The 16,973-nt window shown below is 46.2% G+C and overlaps 1 protein-coding gene across 4 annotated transcripts in view; it reads left to right on the forward strand.

The window, feature by feature from the left end:
• Window positions 1-16,973, forward strand: part of TLR7 (toll like receptor 7) — a 35,466-nt gene that overhangs the window by 3,208 nt on the left and 15,285 nt on the right. The window contains exons 2-5 of one of the 4 annotated variants that reach the window (XM_034650004.1): window positions 176-294; window positions 3,003-3,176; window positions 9,466-9,637; window positions 10,587-10,687. In XM_034650004.1, coding sequence (XP_034505895.1) covers window positions 10,685-10,687 — 3 coding nt within the window. In that variant the 5' untranslated portion in view covers window positions 176-294; window positions 3,003-3,176; window positions 9,466-9,637; window positions 10,587-10,684. Of the gene's footprint in view, window positions 1-175; window positions 295-3,002; window positions 3,177-8,072; window positions 8,944-9,465; window positions 9,638-9,697; window positions 9,721-9,765; window positions 10,220-10,586; window positions 10,688-16,973 lie in introns of those variants that run through there. The other 3 variants (XM_034650005.1, XM_019795044.2, XM_019795043.2) reach the window with 3 other exon arrangements.

Genomic DNA, 16,973 nt, shown 5'->3' on the forward strand with positions numbered 1-16,973 from the left:
CGAAGACTAATGGTGATGCCGAAGGCCGTCAAACTCCTGTGCGCTGAAATGGCCAAAGTCTTCGGTGCTCAAACCACAGAGTCCATCGTCTCTCTTATCAAATGTCACGGAATTGATCAGAATTTGGAATGAGATGGAACATTCCAGACCGAATGAGTCCCCTCTCGTTTTACAGGTAAGAAAAGTAAGTGAGACTCAAAGGGATGAAGTGACTGGCTCAGTAAGGCCACACACTGCCTTAGAAGAAACAGGACCTCTTGCTGCTTCAACCGGGAGATGTTTGCTGGAACCCAGGTAACCTCTGATGACTGACCACTGTATCACGAAGGTGCTGTACCAGCTTCCATCAACCTGAATGCTTGCTTCTAGATTTGGTTGTCCACCTTCTGTCTTCCAAAGTCTTAATTACACTCCCTGCCATTGCCTGGTCCTTTCTCAGAGTCATACCAACATGGGGAGATTCAAAATAACAGCCCTGGGTCATGGATGGTTTTCCAATAACGGTAATTTTGTAGGACGGTGGTTCTCAAAGCATGGTTCCCCTTACACAAATCTGCACCACCGGGGCATTTAGGGAAAAGGCAAATTCTCGGGCCCCACCCAGCCATGTTGTATCAGAAACTCTGGGTAAAGGGGTGTGGCATGCATGGGGGGGCAGCCATGGGGTTCAGAACCCCAAAGTTTGAGAACTACTCTGCAAGCCAAGTTTTCTAGTGTAGTAGTTGGCAAACTTGGTTGCATTAAAGTCAACTGAACCACCTAAGGAGCTTCAAAACATACTGGTTAAAATGCAGTTGATTAAAAAAAATGTGTAACTGTGTGTGGTGGTGGAGGTTAACTAGACTTGTGATCATTTCTCAATAAATACAGAATCGTCACGTTGTACACCTAAAACTAATATAATGTTATATGTCAATTATATCTCAATTTGAAAAACAATGAAATTGGGGCACTTGGGTGGCTCAGTTGGTTAAGCATCTGCCTTCGGCTCAGGTCATGATCTCAGGGTCCTGGGATCGAGCCCCACATCAGACTCCCTGCTCAGCGGGGAGCCTGCTTCTCCCTCTCCTGCTCCTCCTGCTTGTGTTCTCTCTGAAAAATAAATAAATAAAATCTTGAAAAAAAAAAAAAACAAGAACAACAAAAAACAATGAAATTGTTGCCTGGGCCTTCCTGAGGTAGCGATCCCTGTGTGTCATGTGGGGAAAGATCCTTTCTTGCTTTAAAAAAACATGCTTCTGGCTCTAGTAAGTTACAGTGGCATTTCATTGTGCATAATTGTAACTATTGTATTCAACTCAGAAGTTAGGCTTGCTTTGTGGCCATTTGGAGAGAATAACAGTTTTCAATTTATCTGAAGATTCAAATGTACCTAGAATAGAAGTTTCTGAATTTGTGTTCACTTACCCAGCAGCTATCATTGCAAGATACTTGGTTGCTTGGGGTATTTGAGGTGTTTCTAATGCTTTGATTTTATGTCATTTTTTTTCTTACATTTTTAAGATTTTATTTATTTGAGAGAGCATGAGAGAGCATGGGTGAGGGAGAAGGGATAGAGGGAGGAGAGGGAGAAGGAGACTTCCCGCTGAGCAGGGAGCCTAAAGCAGGGCCCGATCCCAGGACCCTGAGACCATGACCTGAGAAGTCAGACTTTTAACCTACTGAGCCACCCAGGTGTCCGTCTAATGCTTTGATTTATGAAGAGAAAAAGACAATGCTGGTTTTCTAGCAACACAAACTTATAAGATAATGCTCTTGTATTATTAGTATTCCATTAGTGAAAATATAGTTATTACCAAAAAATATTAAAACAAGTAGTACTTAATCATTTGTAATAAGTGGTTCAACACACACTGCTTAATATCTAAGTAATTTCCAATGGTTCTATTAATATGAGACTCTCCTTTAATAAGTAGAAGGGAAGCTAGAACCAAGAGAAAAATAATTGGAGTAGTTTTATTTAACACCATTTTTTTCAATATCATTGGTTAGGTAAAGAACAATTTAAAAATCAGTGAAATCATGTATTTTTTCAAATCTAAGTTCCATAGGGCAGGCTGCAGGCTGGCAAGTCAGGCAGGATCTCTGTGTTACAGTCTTGGGGCGGAATCCCTTGTCCTGTGGGAAATCCGTTTTTGCTTTTAAGGCGTCCAACTAATTTGATAAGGCCCACCCACGTTATCAAGGGCAATCTCCTTTGCTTAAAGTCAACCGATTATGTGAAGGTTAATCACATCCGCAAAATACTTTCACAGCAACATCTCAAGTATTGTGAATGATGGTGCTTCTAACTCAACGGAATCATCAACAGGATGAAGGAACGTGCGGATGGGGAGTTAACGTTTTCTACAAGGTAGCCCTGTCCCTCGAATCCCAAGCGAGCGTCTTTCCACCGTACCTCGCTACTAATGAATCCACTCATGGGGCTATGGAAGCCAGATGACGAGACAGACCATCAGTAATGCCCACTTGGTGAAACCACTTTGGGTTTTCCAAGGCAACAGGCAAAACTGCTTGGAGACCATTACGTCCATAAATAGCCTTTTCTCTTTTGAACCACATCACCTACTCCATTATTTGCATCTGGGGCCTTTTTTCAAAGCATCTGACCCTTTGGAGTCATCTAGTGAACACTAATACTTACTCAGGACCAGCCGTCAATGTGAAGGAACGGTTTTGTTATATAAATTTGCATATCCTGTCGAGGACTGGTCAGAACACTTTCATTTCAGGGTGAAATGAAACTTACAGGACTAAGTATTTCAGTCTATAGGGGGGTGGGGAGAGAAACAAAAGACAAGGTTAATGATGATACTGGGGCTTCACAATGAATTCTGTAGGCTGTGTTCTGCTTTTGGCTCATGGTATCTGCAAATTTCTAACAAAGAGTATTATTTGAAAACGGTCATGGTTGTATCTAACTGAAGGGGTTAAAAGTTGAGACTCGTTTTAAAAAGACGTGATGGTTGCCATTAAAGTCCTCTCTCCCTTTTATCAAGCAGACCCTGACCGCCAGCATCTGTGAGAGGGAACAGCAGAAATCCGGCAAATGGTGGGGTGAATCCCTAGCCCTCTCGCATGCTCACCCAAATCAAGCAATGCGCATAGAGAAACACGGAAGACATCCTCCTTCCCCGTGCTGGGAACACAGCATTCAGGGGACCGGAGCAATTTGTGTAAGGGCCTTATTTATGTTCCCATCAGCTTTAGGAGAGTATAGATGATGCGAAGTTTCTGTGGAACTGCTCTGATGTCCGCGACAGCAGGACGGGGACTACAACGTGTGGCTTCTGACCCCAGCTGGGTACTTGTTCAGCTGCCGCGCTGGATGCCAGCTCAAGTCTGCACTTGCTTTCAATGTCAGACACTTAATCCCAGGAGTTCTGCAATGTTTAAGTCACTAGATTAAAATACGACACTAGGGGCGCCTGGGTGGCACAGCGGTTAAAATACGACACTAAACCAGGGCTGCCAGATAAAATCCAGGATACCCAATTACATTTGAACTTCAGGTAAACAAGAAATAATTGTTTAGTATAAGCCTGTGCCAATTGGCTAAATTTAGCAACCTTGCATGAAACCTTAACGACCCACCAAGGGCCATTCCTGATCCTCTTTATTTCCACCAAAAAGGAAAAAAGAAATGCAGTCAGACTTAGAAAACCAAGTACAAGGCATCCAGCCAATGAGAGGCCTGTTCTCACGGGAGAACTTGAAGCAGTCTACCTTCAACATCCAGTAATTTCTCTTGAGCTAACGAAGCCGCGGGGGCCTGGGCTGACAATGTGTCATCACTCAGCCTATGGGGTGGTTGACAGGGAACTCTTCAGCAGAAAGTTGTTGGCTCATAGTTCAAGGTTAGTCGTTGCACGACTGCTTGTAATAGCAAAGATCTGAAATACGCCACATGTCCATCGATACAGGGATGGTTAGAGAACTTGTGCAATACCCAGAAACACGATGCTCTCTAGCTGTGCGAAAAGAAGGAGGGTGCTCCCTCTACAAGCGCAGGGACAGAAGGCATACAAGAACTCTGAGTGGAAAAAACAAGAGGGGAACAAAGTATTTGCTCATGAAGTGTACTGTGACCCAACCCAAGTTCGGCTGGCCTTCGTCCCAAAAGGCCATCCCTCAAGAGCCCGGTTTTGAGTGGCAAGCAATAGGAGCTTTATTCAGGAGGCCGGCAACCTGGGGAGAAGACGGGCTCTTGTTCAAGGCCAACTCCGAGGTTTCTGCCCAGCCCAGCGGTTTTGAAAGGGGTGCAGGGTAGTGCATCGGCAAAGGGAGTGCAGTGGCCGCGATGTTTTCTCGCTGCGCGCTCGGTGGTGCTGCTACAAACGCTATCTCGTTATCTCGGTGCTCAGGGTGGAGCGAGGGGCGTTGGCTCTCCCTCTCGTGCTGAGCAGGGGGGACTCTGTTCTTTCTGCGGAGGAGGGCAAGGTCTACGGATACACAAAGGGAGGTTAGTAAAATCCTTTGTGTGACCTAAAAAAAGAAAAACATTTTTGCTAGAAAAGTAGCTAGGCTAATCAGAAAGCCGAGGCCACTTCCGACACATGTGCTGGTTTCTGGCTTCTCGGACCTGGGAAAGTTCTGGTCCTTCACTCCCCTCGAGGCCAGTGGCCTGCAGATATAAAGAAACTTTGGAAAGGTAAGTAAGGATAAACCACAGACAATGGCTTCTTGTGGAGATGGGGGTGGGGTGGGGGCGCGATGGGGTGGATGCGTAAGGAGAGGGGACCGTCTCTTCCTCCGGACCCACGTGTGCATGGGTTCCCACAGGTATCGCGCAGAAGAGACCGTGCAGCAGGGCTGCAGACTGCTCTCCTGAGAAAGGCCCGCTTTGAAGGTTGGCCTTTGGAATCTGGGGACTGGGATTTCTAGTGGGTTCTCACCATTCCCAGAATTGATAAGAGTGGTTCACTGCAAATCAGCTGTTTTTGTGAACACTCTGATGTATGTTGAACACCGGCTGTCCTTCCAGGAGCCTGGAATTTTGGCACGTGCAAGGCAGAGGGTGCCTATGGGACCAGTCCCCCCACAAGAAACCCTGAGTGCCACATCTCTAATGAATTTCCCTGGTAGACAACATTTTACATGTGCCTTGTAAACAACTGCTTGCAGGGGGAATTCAGCTTCCTGTGGGCCTCTCCTGGGACAAGGTTCTGGAAGCTTGTGCCAGGCTTCCTCCCATCGTTGCCCCATGCACCCTTTCTCTATACTGATTTTGGTTTGTGTCCTTTCACTATAAAGAATCATAGCTGTGGGTAAACTATATGCTGAGTCCTGTGAATCCTCCTCATGAATCATTAAACGTGGGGGTGGTCTTGGGGACCCCAAGCACAATTTCTCCCCCCATCTATAAATGTTCTATACCACATAAATGTATACTATCTATTAAAATATAAAACAGAAGTCCTTTATATTTGCCTAAGAGCCCCATCAATCTATCTCCCTTCCTTCCTTTTGTTCTTTCTTTTTCCGTTTTCTATACATTAGTTCTTGCCTCGTGACTATGTAGTCTCTATTAAAATTAAAGAAAAAGTTAAAGGCCTTGCCTTATATTTGCCCAACTAAAAGCCCCATTCAGAATGTTCTCAGGGGGGCGCCTGGGTGGCTCAGTCGGCTGGGCATCCGACTCTTGATTTTGGCTGGGGTCATGATCTTGGGGTGCTCGGATGGAGCCCCATGGTGGGCTCCATGCTTAGCAGGGAGTCTGTTTCTCCCTCTGCCCTTCCCCCTGATTGTGCTCTCTCTTTCTCAAATAAATAAAACCTTTTAAAAAAAACCCCCACAAAACCAAAACCAAAAAAACCCAAAATGTTTTCAGAGAAAGGAATGGGTGGGGGTGGGGGTGGGGGTAGAAAGAGAGAAGAAACCCGAAAGAAAAAACTATAACAAATTTTGCTGCCTCGATCTCTAAGGAGACAGAAGATTCTTGTAGCTTTTAAATGGCAGTGTTCGTTTTTGGGGTTTTTTTAATTTTGTTTTGTTTTGTTTTTTTAAGATTTTATTTATTTATTTATTTATTTGACAGAGAGAGAGAGAGACAGCCAGCGAGAGAGGGAACACAGCAGGGGGAGTGGGAGAGGAAGAAGCAGGCTCCCAGCGGAGGAGCCTGATGCGGGGCTCGATCCCATAACGCCGGGATCACGCCCTGAGCCGAAGGCAGACGCTTAACGACTGAGCCACCCAGGCGTCCCTGATTTTTTTGTTTTTTAGTTTTTGTAAAAAAAAAACAACTTTTTTCCAACTTTTACACCTGACTGTTTCAAAATCTTAGGGCTTTGTTCCGGAAGAATTTGTCTCTCGTATATATGAAACCATCCAGCACATAACTGGAAATACAGGTCTGCCATTCAGAAGAACATTTTTGTCACAGAGCTTAAAGTCACCTTTGGGGGTGAGATCATACATTAAAAAAAAGGTTTTGTATAAAGAAAGAGCAAAAAGTTTACAGAGACATAGCCAAACTCACTGTGTGAACACTTGAGTAGCTCCTGAATCAGAAAAAAAAAAAAATTAAAAAGCTATAAAGGATGGTTTGGGGACACACTGGGGACATGTGCATATAGAATCAACGTGAGATGGACTTATGGGATTATCGTTAACTCTGAGGTGTCATCCTTATTTTAGGAGAGACAGGCTTATGTACTTAGGGTACAATGTCATGTTTTTGCAACGTTCAAATGATGAAGAAAACAAAGATATACGGATATATCCACGTACAAAGAGAGAAAACCAACGGGGCCCACTCTTAACAACTGTTGCACTCAGGTAACACGCACACAGGCTGGGTCGTGTAATTCCTTCCACTCTTCTATAGAGCTGGAAGTTTTCCAGATCAAGCTGGACAGAAAAAGGAAGATTTTATTTAAACAACTGGGCTACTGATACAATTGAAGCTAGAGTAGAATGACTTAATATCCATTATTAGACAATCAATAACCACTCTACTACTGAATTCAGCACATTGATTTAAGGAGGGCTTAGGATTTTTGAATAAAAAAAAATAGGCTTTCTTCACACTCGACTAGTAGACAAGTGGCACTTGACTAAACTGGTTAATTTAAAAAGCTAGTGAAACTCATCAGGTCACTTCAATTGATTAATCTGTGTAACCATCTTCATCTCAAAATTAACCTAACTCATCGAATTGTTCTTGTGTTCACGATCACTTTCACCTTCATCATCATCAAGTTTGGTTTCTTCCTGCGGACAATGCATTCCTAACTCCCGCGGTCTGTAGTACCACTGGGGAGCTAGGAGATACGAATCAAAGATCAATACAAGAAAGCATGATCAATACGCCACATACAGAGTATCACTATTTCTCAGGATCTTACGGTAGAAACCTGGAGGTGTCTTTGCTGGTCACAAAGCCTCATCCCTCCCTGACAGATGGGAGAGTAGATTTATTCTTACGTAGTCAAATATTTCAGTGTTTCCTTTCGGACTCAGGGGTGGTAGCTGTTGGGTTTTTGTTTGTTTGTTGTTGTCTTCAGATGTGGAAGGACTTTCTCACTTTAAGATTGTAAAAATATCTCTCTAGGGTTTCTTCTAGTACTTTTCATGTTCAAGGTCTAACATTTAAATTTTTGAACCGTCTGAAATTAATTTTGATGTACGAAACGAGGTAGGACTACAGCTTAATTTTCTCTAAACTTTAAGCCAGCTGCCCAACATTATTTTAATAATTTCTTTTGTCACTGATGTGACTTTAAACTGATGTCCCATATGTGCCTTTGCCTAATTCTGATATCTCGTCTCTTTCATGGAGGTGCTGGGACCCTGCCGTAGGCAATGCAGCGTTATAATACATTTATAGATCTGGAAGCGAAATCCTCCCTTCGGTACTTTTCCACTTAGAAATTACCCGGGTATTCTCCAATGCGTTCTTTTTTTTTTTTTTTTAAGATTTTATTTATTTATTTGACAGAGATAGAGACAGCCAGCGAGAGGGAACACAAGCAGGGGGAGTGGGAGAGGAAGAAGCAGGCTCATAGCAGAGGAGCCTGATGCGGGGCTCGATCCCATAACGCCAGGATCACCCCCTGAGCCGAAGGCAGACGCTTAACCGATGTGCCACCCAGGCGCCCCTCTCCCATGTGGTCTTAACCCAGTCAGCGCCAATGCCTCGTTTCTATAACAAATATTTACTCTATGAAAGGAGATGACATTGGGGACAAATTGGGCAAATTTGAATACAAAATCAACATGAGAAGATATTAGGGGGTTATTGTTCATTCTTTTAGGTGTCAGCCTTATTTTAGGAGAGAACCCCAATCTTTGTGATAGAGAAAAATGCCCAACTGATTTCGAAAATGCCTCCCTGTTTAGAATCAATCTGGCAAGTTACTCATGAAATCCTATTGGTATTTGGTTGGGGCTGCACAGCATTTAGAAATCAATTAAAGCAAGATTTCCATTTTTTAGAATGTCGTGGACTCTAGCCCTAATGGCAACTTATTTCCCTTCATTTATTTACACCTTCTTCACAGACTCCAGGGTCCTGGCGGGCAGCAGGTAGCACGCTCAAAGAAAGAAATCGACGAATTTAGCAAAGTGCCTTTTAAAGACAGTTTGGACAGAATTCACGGAATCGGGACAGTAGGGCACCTCAGGGCAGGTCTAAGCAGGCCCAGGCCTCCGATGGCAAGGGGAAGGAGCAATCAGCGCAACTCGGGAAGAGTGGCCTCAAGGAGAGCATTATGAGACGAGAGCGTCATTGGAGGGTTGCAGCCCAACCCACAGCCCTGCAAAGGGAGGGAGCCACGGGGAGAGATACTCTGAGCCCTTTCCACATTGGCTGAACCCAACCAGCAGCCTTTAGCACCAACCAGTTGACGAAGGTCGTACAGCTCAGCCTCCTGGGACACCGAGCAGGATGGAAAGGCGTGCAGAGTGGCCCCGGGGGCAGGTGGAAAACCCGCAGCCCGAGAGGTAGAGCATTCTAGTCTCGTGCCTTCCTCCACACCTCCTTCGTTCCTAAATGTTCTGTGCCAGTTCTCTTCCCAAATAGTTCCTATTTTTGTTACTGTTTTCAATGGGATCTCTCCTCCTATTGCCACTCTGGATCGGTCATTGTTTATATGTGAGACAACGATCGATTTGTACATATTGTTTGCATAGCAAATTGGTCTGATAAGAAGGTATTTGACGTTTCCTGCCTGTGTAACTATCGCATACATGGTATGTGCGTCAATTCCAGTACTTGTAAAAAAAAAATAATATGTCTACTTCATTAAAAAAAATTTTTTTTAGTATCTGACGAGATAATACATACTAAGCAGTTAAAGCAGTGTCTGGCTCCTAACAACCCCCCTCCCCGGAAAGATCTCTATTTTTATTGTATCTAGTCGTTTTTCAGCTGATCCGGGGCACCGGTGACTTTTCAGGATATTAACCCTGATCATTCTCAGCTGATCTCCCCACGCCAACCTGCATTTTTCAAATTCTCTCCAGGTCGACAAGGTGGACTCAAGACCTTTGAACGTTCTACTGATATTTGGACTCTGCCTGCGAAAGGACCCGATCATCAGTGAAGAAGGAACAGCTCTCGCGAAGACCCCACTTCGAGAAGCAAAGCTTCATAGGACCCCAGGCTGCAAGTGCGGCTGATCATTTTTTTACTGATGTGAGTCAACCAGCTGGAAGCTCTGGCACTGCTTACAAACCGAAGGGGCCTTTTGAGGGGCGGGGCGGCGAAGACAGAGCAAGGTAAATTTAGACCTGAATCTCCGGTATCTATAAACAGTGGTTCTCAACCATGGGGCGTTTCGGCCCCCCAGGGGATATTTTGCAATGTCTGGAGACATCTGTGGTTGTCACAACTGGCATCTCGTGGGGAGAGGTCAGGGATGCTGTTCAGCAGCTTTCAAGGTGACCAAGAATTAGCTCCCCGGAAAGGCCCAGCTGAGGTTCAGAAAGCTGCCCATAAAAAAAGAAGGAAGGTCAGTCTACTGGGTTGTTTGGATTTAGACAAGACATTGCCCCAGTTATGGTGGTAGATGTAAGAGGAACCTGGTGCTTCTGCAAACCTCCCGCCTGGGGTGGTTTAAACAGTCATGCTCCTCCCCTACAACCCCCCAACCTCGTCTTCACACTGGGAAACGCTCGGGCTGGTGGCCTGGAGCCTCTGTGACTCCATCCTTCCTAAAGACCATCTCTTCATCTCAGAAGACTGCAGACATAAAATCACTCCATGCAACCCTGAAAGGTATTTTCAAGACTGGGACAAATTTGGGTAGTTTAACTAATTAGGTGTGTGAGCTGTGCTCAGGGAGTGTGGAGGGGAGGGGAGAAGAGGGAACCCCAATCATATGCAAAAAAAAAAAAACCTTTTTTTTAAAATCTTAAGAAAAATTTTGGTAGTCTAAAATGTCAATTCTTCAAAGATAAAGTCAGATGTTGAATAATATTAGAAATGGTTTTTTGGGGTGTATCTCTAGTTTGACTTTGAGGAAGTAAATACTATTAATGGCTGTTTCAAGAGCATATTTTCGAGCAATGTCCCAGCCTGTTTTGAAGCTACAGTCCTTGAACCTCTTTGAAATGAAAAACTCGGTGTTTTCTCTTTATCTTAGTTGATGCTCTTGGGTCCATCTCAGGCTGATCTTGACATCTTTCCTGCTCTGCTCTCTTCAACCGGACTTCCATATTTCTCTGTGGAAGAAGACTAAAAATGGTAAGGACAGCTAAGAGATTCCCTAAAAAAGTGTTCTCTGTAATCTTGATGGGAAGAACTGAAACCAGCTGGCAAGAGAGATGTTTAAGAATTTGTATTCTGCTTCTTTGCCGGGGAAACATCTTGGTGATATTTTGTAATCAAGATTAATCATGGCAGTATTACCTAAATTCAGATTAATCCCTGCTTGCTCGGTCCAACTTCCTGCAAGAAACAGGTGTTCGAATTGGGGAAATCGCTTCTATGGGTCTCATTTGTCCATCCGACATTTCTGGCTTTAAAGCCATACAAATCGCTGGAGTTGCTTTGTGCTGTTTTCCAGCCTGTGGTGTCCTCTGAGCGGACACGTATGTGGGGGAGCACATGGGACTAGCAGTGCAGGAGACCTGTGCTGGCAAAGAGTCCCAGGCGCATTTGTGGACGATCATTATGGCTGCAAAAGCAGGTTTTCTTCGGGAACTGTTGGAACTGGGGGGGAAAGAGGCCTGGGTATAGAGCTGCGCTCGTGCAGGCACAGCAGGGACTCGTGGCGATTTATAGCGGAGGAGCAGAGTGGGGGGTCGGTGGGTAGAAAATGACTAAGGCAAAACATCAGGGGTGGGGTGGCTTCTGGAAAAACCGACTGGACGGGATTCTTGCTGCAGGCAGGCCGAGGATATCAGCTATCGCTGGGAGGATGGGAAGGGCTGAGGGATTTGATCAGATATCAAGGACCATCAGAGATCAATGGTGAGGGCTTCTCGCGAAACCAACCTAACAGGATTTGCGCTAAAACTGGGCAGACGGACAGAGAAACCCAAAGGTCAAGGCCTAGTGACTGCAAGGAGCTTGGTGAGCAGCCCGAGTACCTAGCCTCACCTTCCCTGTCAAGGCAGAACATTCCAATACCTATCCGGGTGCCTTCCAGGGCCACCGTGAGGCTCAGGTCACAGAGCATGTGTTCAAGTTCTTTGCAAGCAGTGTGAGCTATTAGGGATGTCACAAATTAGAAAAAGACAGCAGTGGCCTTTTTCTGAAGTTATTTTGTCACCCAGATGGGCTATGATGGAGTACATTCCCCAGGAACCCACACTGAGTTCTAGATCCGAATGTGGGCACCATGGCTCATTCTGTGCCTGAGGTCTAATGAAGAGTTAACCCTGGGGGCACTGTGTTACAGAGGAAACAACTGCTTAGAGTTTCATTTCCTAGAAGCTTAGATGTCTATTTTTATGCAAACCCATGCCCACATCTGCCTTTGCGCCCTGAGGGATGGAAGGGGGGCACTGGTAATAATAAACACTGCTCAGATGTATTGACCACTTGCTGTGGGTCAGGGGTCATGCTAAGGGCTTGATGTCTAGGGTTCTGTTTCAGCTTCAAAGCAGCCTTGTGAGGCTCAGATGAGGGAACTGGGGCTTCAGGAGGTCTAGCAGCTTGAGTGGTCTTGGCTGGGCGGCCTGACGCCGAGAGCCGTGCTCCCACCCCTCTGCTCTCCGCACCTAGACCGAGGCCGACAACACCATTACCCAGGAGACACTCAGAACATGTGAACTTCCATAACGATGCCTTACTCCTGACGAGAAAAGGAGCAATTGGTAGATCTTTTGTAAGAAAAGCCTTGGAAACAATTTTCAAAAGAAGGAATGGAAGAGGGGAGCCTGGGTGGCACAGCGGTTAAACGTCTGCCTTCGGCTCAGGGCGTGGTCCCGGCGTTGTGGGATCGAGCCCCACATCAGGCTTCTCCGCTATGAGCCTGCTTCTTCCTCTCCCACTCCCCCTGCTTGTGTTCCCTCTCTTCGCTGGCTGTCTCTATCTCTGTCAAATAAATAAAGAAAATCTTAAAAAAAAAAAAAAAGAAGGGATGGAAGAGGCCAGGAAGCACAGGGAAATTATTCGAGCTTATTAATAGTTATATGTCCTGTCCTTTGATATAGAAACTCCACTTCTAGAAACTCTTTTTAAAGACATGATCAAGGATGGGGCAACTCATTTACCAAGGTAGTCTATGCAGCATGGCAAAGAGAATATCTCATGCCGAATGTTGGGGAAGGATTACTTAATTGTGGTCCTCCATGAAATAATATGTTATATACAACCATCAAATCCTGTTTTAATTAATTAATTATTAAAGATTTTATTTATTTGAGAGAGAGAGAAGAGAGCACATGTGGGGCAGGGCGGGGCGGGGGGGAGAGGAGTAGAGGGGAGGGAGAGGGAGGGGGAAAGAGTCTCGAGCAGACCCCGTGCTGAGTGCAGAGCCTGACGTGGGAGGATGATTTACATGAGCACATGTGTTACCTATTTTTCTGAATAGTTTCGCAAGGGAGCCCTGCATTCTAACCATTTTACAGTTGAGAAATCAAGATTCTCACGAGGTAAAATGATTCACCAGAGTCAGAGAGCTCTAATGCGGCAGAATAAGAGTTTAAAATCAAATCGTTCTCGGACACCTGGGTGGCTCAGGTGGTTGAGTGTCTGACTCTTGATTTCAGCTCAGGTCATGATCTCAGGATCTTGAGATCAAGCCCCGTGTCAGGCTCCACACTCAGCGGGAAGTCTGCTTGAGATTCTCTCTGTCCCTTTGCCTCTGCCCCTCCCCCCTCCTCCTGCTCTTGCTCGCTCTTTTTCTCTTTCTAAAATAGATAAATCTTTAAAAGATTTAAAAAAATAAAATGAAATGAAATCTTTCCACCGACAAAGCCCTAGCTAAGACTGGAATTCTTCTCACTATGTGAAATAGACACAGAAACGCAGAGATCAGTATTAGAAAAAAACATTCCAATAAGTAACCATGGCTAAGAAGTTTTAAAAGTAAAGACATTATTCTGCTCTTAACTGTAGCAAATTTCTCTGTGGCCAAGCAAAGAGGTAATGACAAATTTATTTACTAAATTCATCAAACTTGATCATTTCAACATTTGAAAGATTGTGCTAAAATTAAAAACAATCATTACAGATGAACCACCCAGTGTCTCTGCCTGCCAAGAGCAGATCCCTTCTGTCTCAGAAGCTTGCCAAAGCTTAGGGCTGCACGGCATATTGTGGCCACAGCCCATACCCGGCTTGCCGCCCATGTTTGCACAGCCTACAAGCTGAGAAAGTTTTTATGTTTTTAAGGGATTGAAAAAGTCAGAGGAAGGGGGCACCTGGGTGGCTCAGTCGGTGATGCCTTTGGCTCAGGTCATGATCCCAAAGTCCTGGGATCAGTCCCGCATCAGGCTCCCTGCTCAGTGGGGAGCCCGCTTCTCCCTCTCCTTCTGAGCCTCTCACCTCTCGTGCTCTCTCGCTCTCTCTCAAATAAATAAATAAATGAATAAAATCTTTAAAAAAAAAGAAAAAGAAAAAGTCAGAGGAAGAATACTATTTCATGACCCATCCCAGTTACATTAAATTCAAATTTCAGTGCCCACAAATAGTTTTGTTTGTTTAGATGTTGTCTCTAACCGCCTTTGTACCACATGGCAACCTGCTTGCTGGTTGAGTAGTTGTGACAGAGACTGGATGGCCGGCAAAACACAAAATACTTACTAACCGGCCCCTTACAGAGACACGGGCAGATGGTTTGGGGGTGGTTTATGGGAAGCAAGCAGACAGGGTGTAAGGTCAAATAAGATTTAATATCTTCTGGTCTTTGGTGTCTGTTGTGATGCGTAATAGCTGTCAAGTTGCTAATTTATGTAAGACTACTTTATATCATTTTATTCTTTTATTTTGAAAACTAAGTCTGTTGGGCTAACCTGGTAGGAAATAAATGATGACAAGTCTCTATTTTTATTTTTTTTTGTTTTTTTGTTTTTAAGATTTTATTTATTTATTTGACAGAGACAGCCAGCAAGAGAGGGAACACAAGCAGGGGGAGTGGGAGAGGAAGAAGCAGGCTCCCAGCAGAAAAGCCCGATGCGGGGCTCGATCCCAGGACCCTGGGATCAGGTCCTGAGCCGAAGGCAGACGCTTAATGACTGCGCCACCCAGGCGCCCGACAAGTCTCTATTTTTAGAATTAGTCGGTTATATCCTTTACTTTTTTTTTTTTGGTTATATAATGAGACTTTGACATTTATGGTAATTACACTTTACAGAGATTAGCCTATAATTAGAAATCTTTCAAAATTTGCAAAAAAAAGAGGGGGGCTATTTTGTCATAAATTATTAGGGAAATTCCAAGTGGAGTCTCAGTCTATAAAGCAAATAGAAAAAGAAAGAAGTCAGAGGCTCCTGAGGTAAAGTGATTCACCAAATTTAAGGCATTTCCTTATGCTTGGGGCTTGGTTTGCCCCTAGGGTGATGTCCACCTCACTACCTTGTTATGAACCGCTGCTGAATTGATGGGAGTTCCCTCAGTGAGTTGCAGATAGCACACCAAGGGGTCACACACAGGAAACTTTCTTTGGAGCAAATAAGGAGACCCTGGGGAATCACTTCCAAAGCCCCTGAGCAGATGTGAGTGGGTTCCTTTTCTTTTGGGTTAAGTCGAATATTCAGAAATGGGAGCTCTGTCACCCACCGGTGGTCAAGGGGGGCCTGCGGTTGCGTAGGCCGTAGGCGTACTTAGCAAACAGGCCCCCACAGGGATCTTAGGTTAATGAAGCCTGTGCCCTTCGAGGCTGGAGCCTAACATTATAATGAAGCAGAGAGCCCTGTGGGACCGGGGAAGGGGCTCTAAGAGGGCGCCCCAGAGGAGAACCAGTTTCCAAAGGGTGGGGTCTTGGGCTCCTCATCTCCAGTATGGAATATAGGGCCTTGCTCGTTTACAGGCTGGAACCACATCAGTTGACCTTGAAGGGAAAACGGTGTCTGAAAAACAAGCTTTCAGTTTTCTGATAGTTTCAACCTCATTAACCCATGGAGCACAGTTTCAGTATCAACGTGGCAAAAGGTTAGTGAATTCAGAGTCACGGGTTTCCAATTGCTCCCTGACTCCCAGCCTCTTCTGTGGCCCTTTCTCATTATTTTCCAGCCATGCCTCCCCTCTGGTTGAACCGAGCCCAGCCCTTCGCAGGATCCCCACCGTGAAATGAGACCCCTTGCTTCCCCAGCTTGCCTGAGGTGACTCCTGCCACCAGCAATGCGTATTCTAATACCCTTTTCAACTCGAGGTTTTTTTTTTTTTTTGGCTGTGTGATCTTGCAATAAATTGTAGGAGGCAGGAACACCTGGAACTGTGGGCCCCTGAAGCTTAGCACACAGTAGCCCCAGGGGCACGCCCCGTCTGGCGGCCTCCTGCCCGGCTGGCTGGGTAACGGAAGGCAGTGAGCGCGGCCGTGATTGTTCCCAGGCCACCAGCATCCCCATGTCAAGACGACATGCGGAATCTGGCTGAGAGAGTGTAGCTCTGCAAACCTGTGTGAGCAAGAGCCCCAGGGAAAGGCAAATTACCTACCGACGGACAGACGGGCGGACAGGCGAGGGGCTTGGGGGTTCCTTAGTGCCACCCGTAGTCACAGATTTCCTCGTGCGCTCTCTCTGGCCCCCTCCAGGAGGGCCCTCTCTCCCGCTCCCCTCTCTTCCACCCCTGCCTTCTCCTCCCTTCCTGCTCCCCAGAGCACGCTGCAGCCACGGGCAGAGCACATCCACGGGCCCCCTTCTCCTCGGGCGCCTCCCGGCCTGCTGTGCCCACAGGTCCTGCCTGAACGCCTCGCCCGGTCCCCAGCCCTGCCTCACGGATCGCTCCAAAACGCTGGGGCTTAAAACAACAACCACCCTATACTCTTACGTGCCTGGGGCTCAAGGGTCAGCTGGGCTCCAGGTGGCGGCTCTGGGGCTCCATGTCTCAGGCCCTCGAAGTCAGTTCCCCGGGGCTGGACTCCCCCGAAAACTCCCTCACTGCCCGGTGTGGCGGGGCCGGGAGCCTCAGGTGCCACGAGCTGGGGCTGCTCGGGGGTCTCTGGTTCCACGCGGCTCTTCAACCCGGCCGCTGCGGTGTGGCCAGGCCTCTTCCAGGGCCGGTGGCTCAGGGCTTTAAAGAAAGTGGGGAGACAGAGAGATCAAGAGAGAACGAGTGCTAGGTGAGGTGGAAACCCTATCACCTTTTCTACCCCAGCCTTGGAAGTCCCATGGCCTCACTTCTGCTGCTGCTGTCCGTGGGGACACTCACAAAAGCCTTCCTGGGTTCCAAGGAGGATGGGAGATGGGTCAACAAATATATGGTCTCTTGCACTAAAGATGAGATTTTTCTGCTCCTAGCTGGGGCCAGGCTCCCTTCTGGTATGCGAGGTCTCCTCCCTGCCCTCCTGCTCAGGGTCAACATTCCACGGTCTGTCCTTTCTCTCTATGTCGTCATTGTCATCGTCATCCTCATCATGAAT

The sequence above is a fragment of the Ailuropoda melanoleuca genome, chromosome X, assembly GCF_002007445.2.
Source record: "Ailuropoda melanoleuca isolate Jingjing chromosome X, ASM200744v2, whole genome shotgun sequence".
In the NCBI taxonomy this organism is placed as follows: Eukaryota; Metazoa; Chordata; class Mammalia; order Carnivora; family Ursidae; genus Ailuropoda; species Ailuropoda melanoleuca.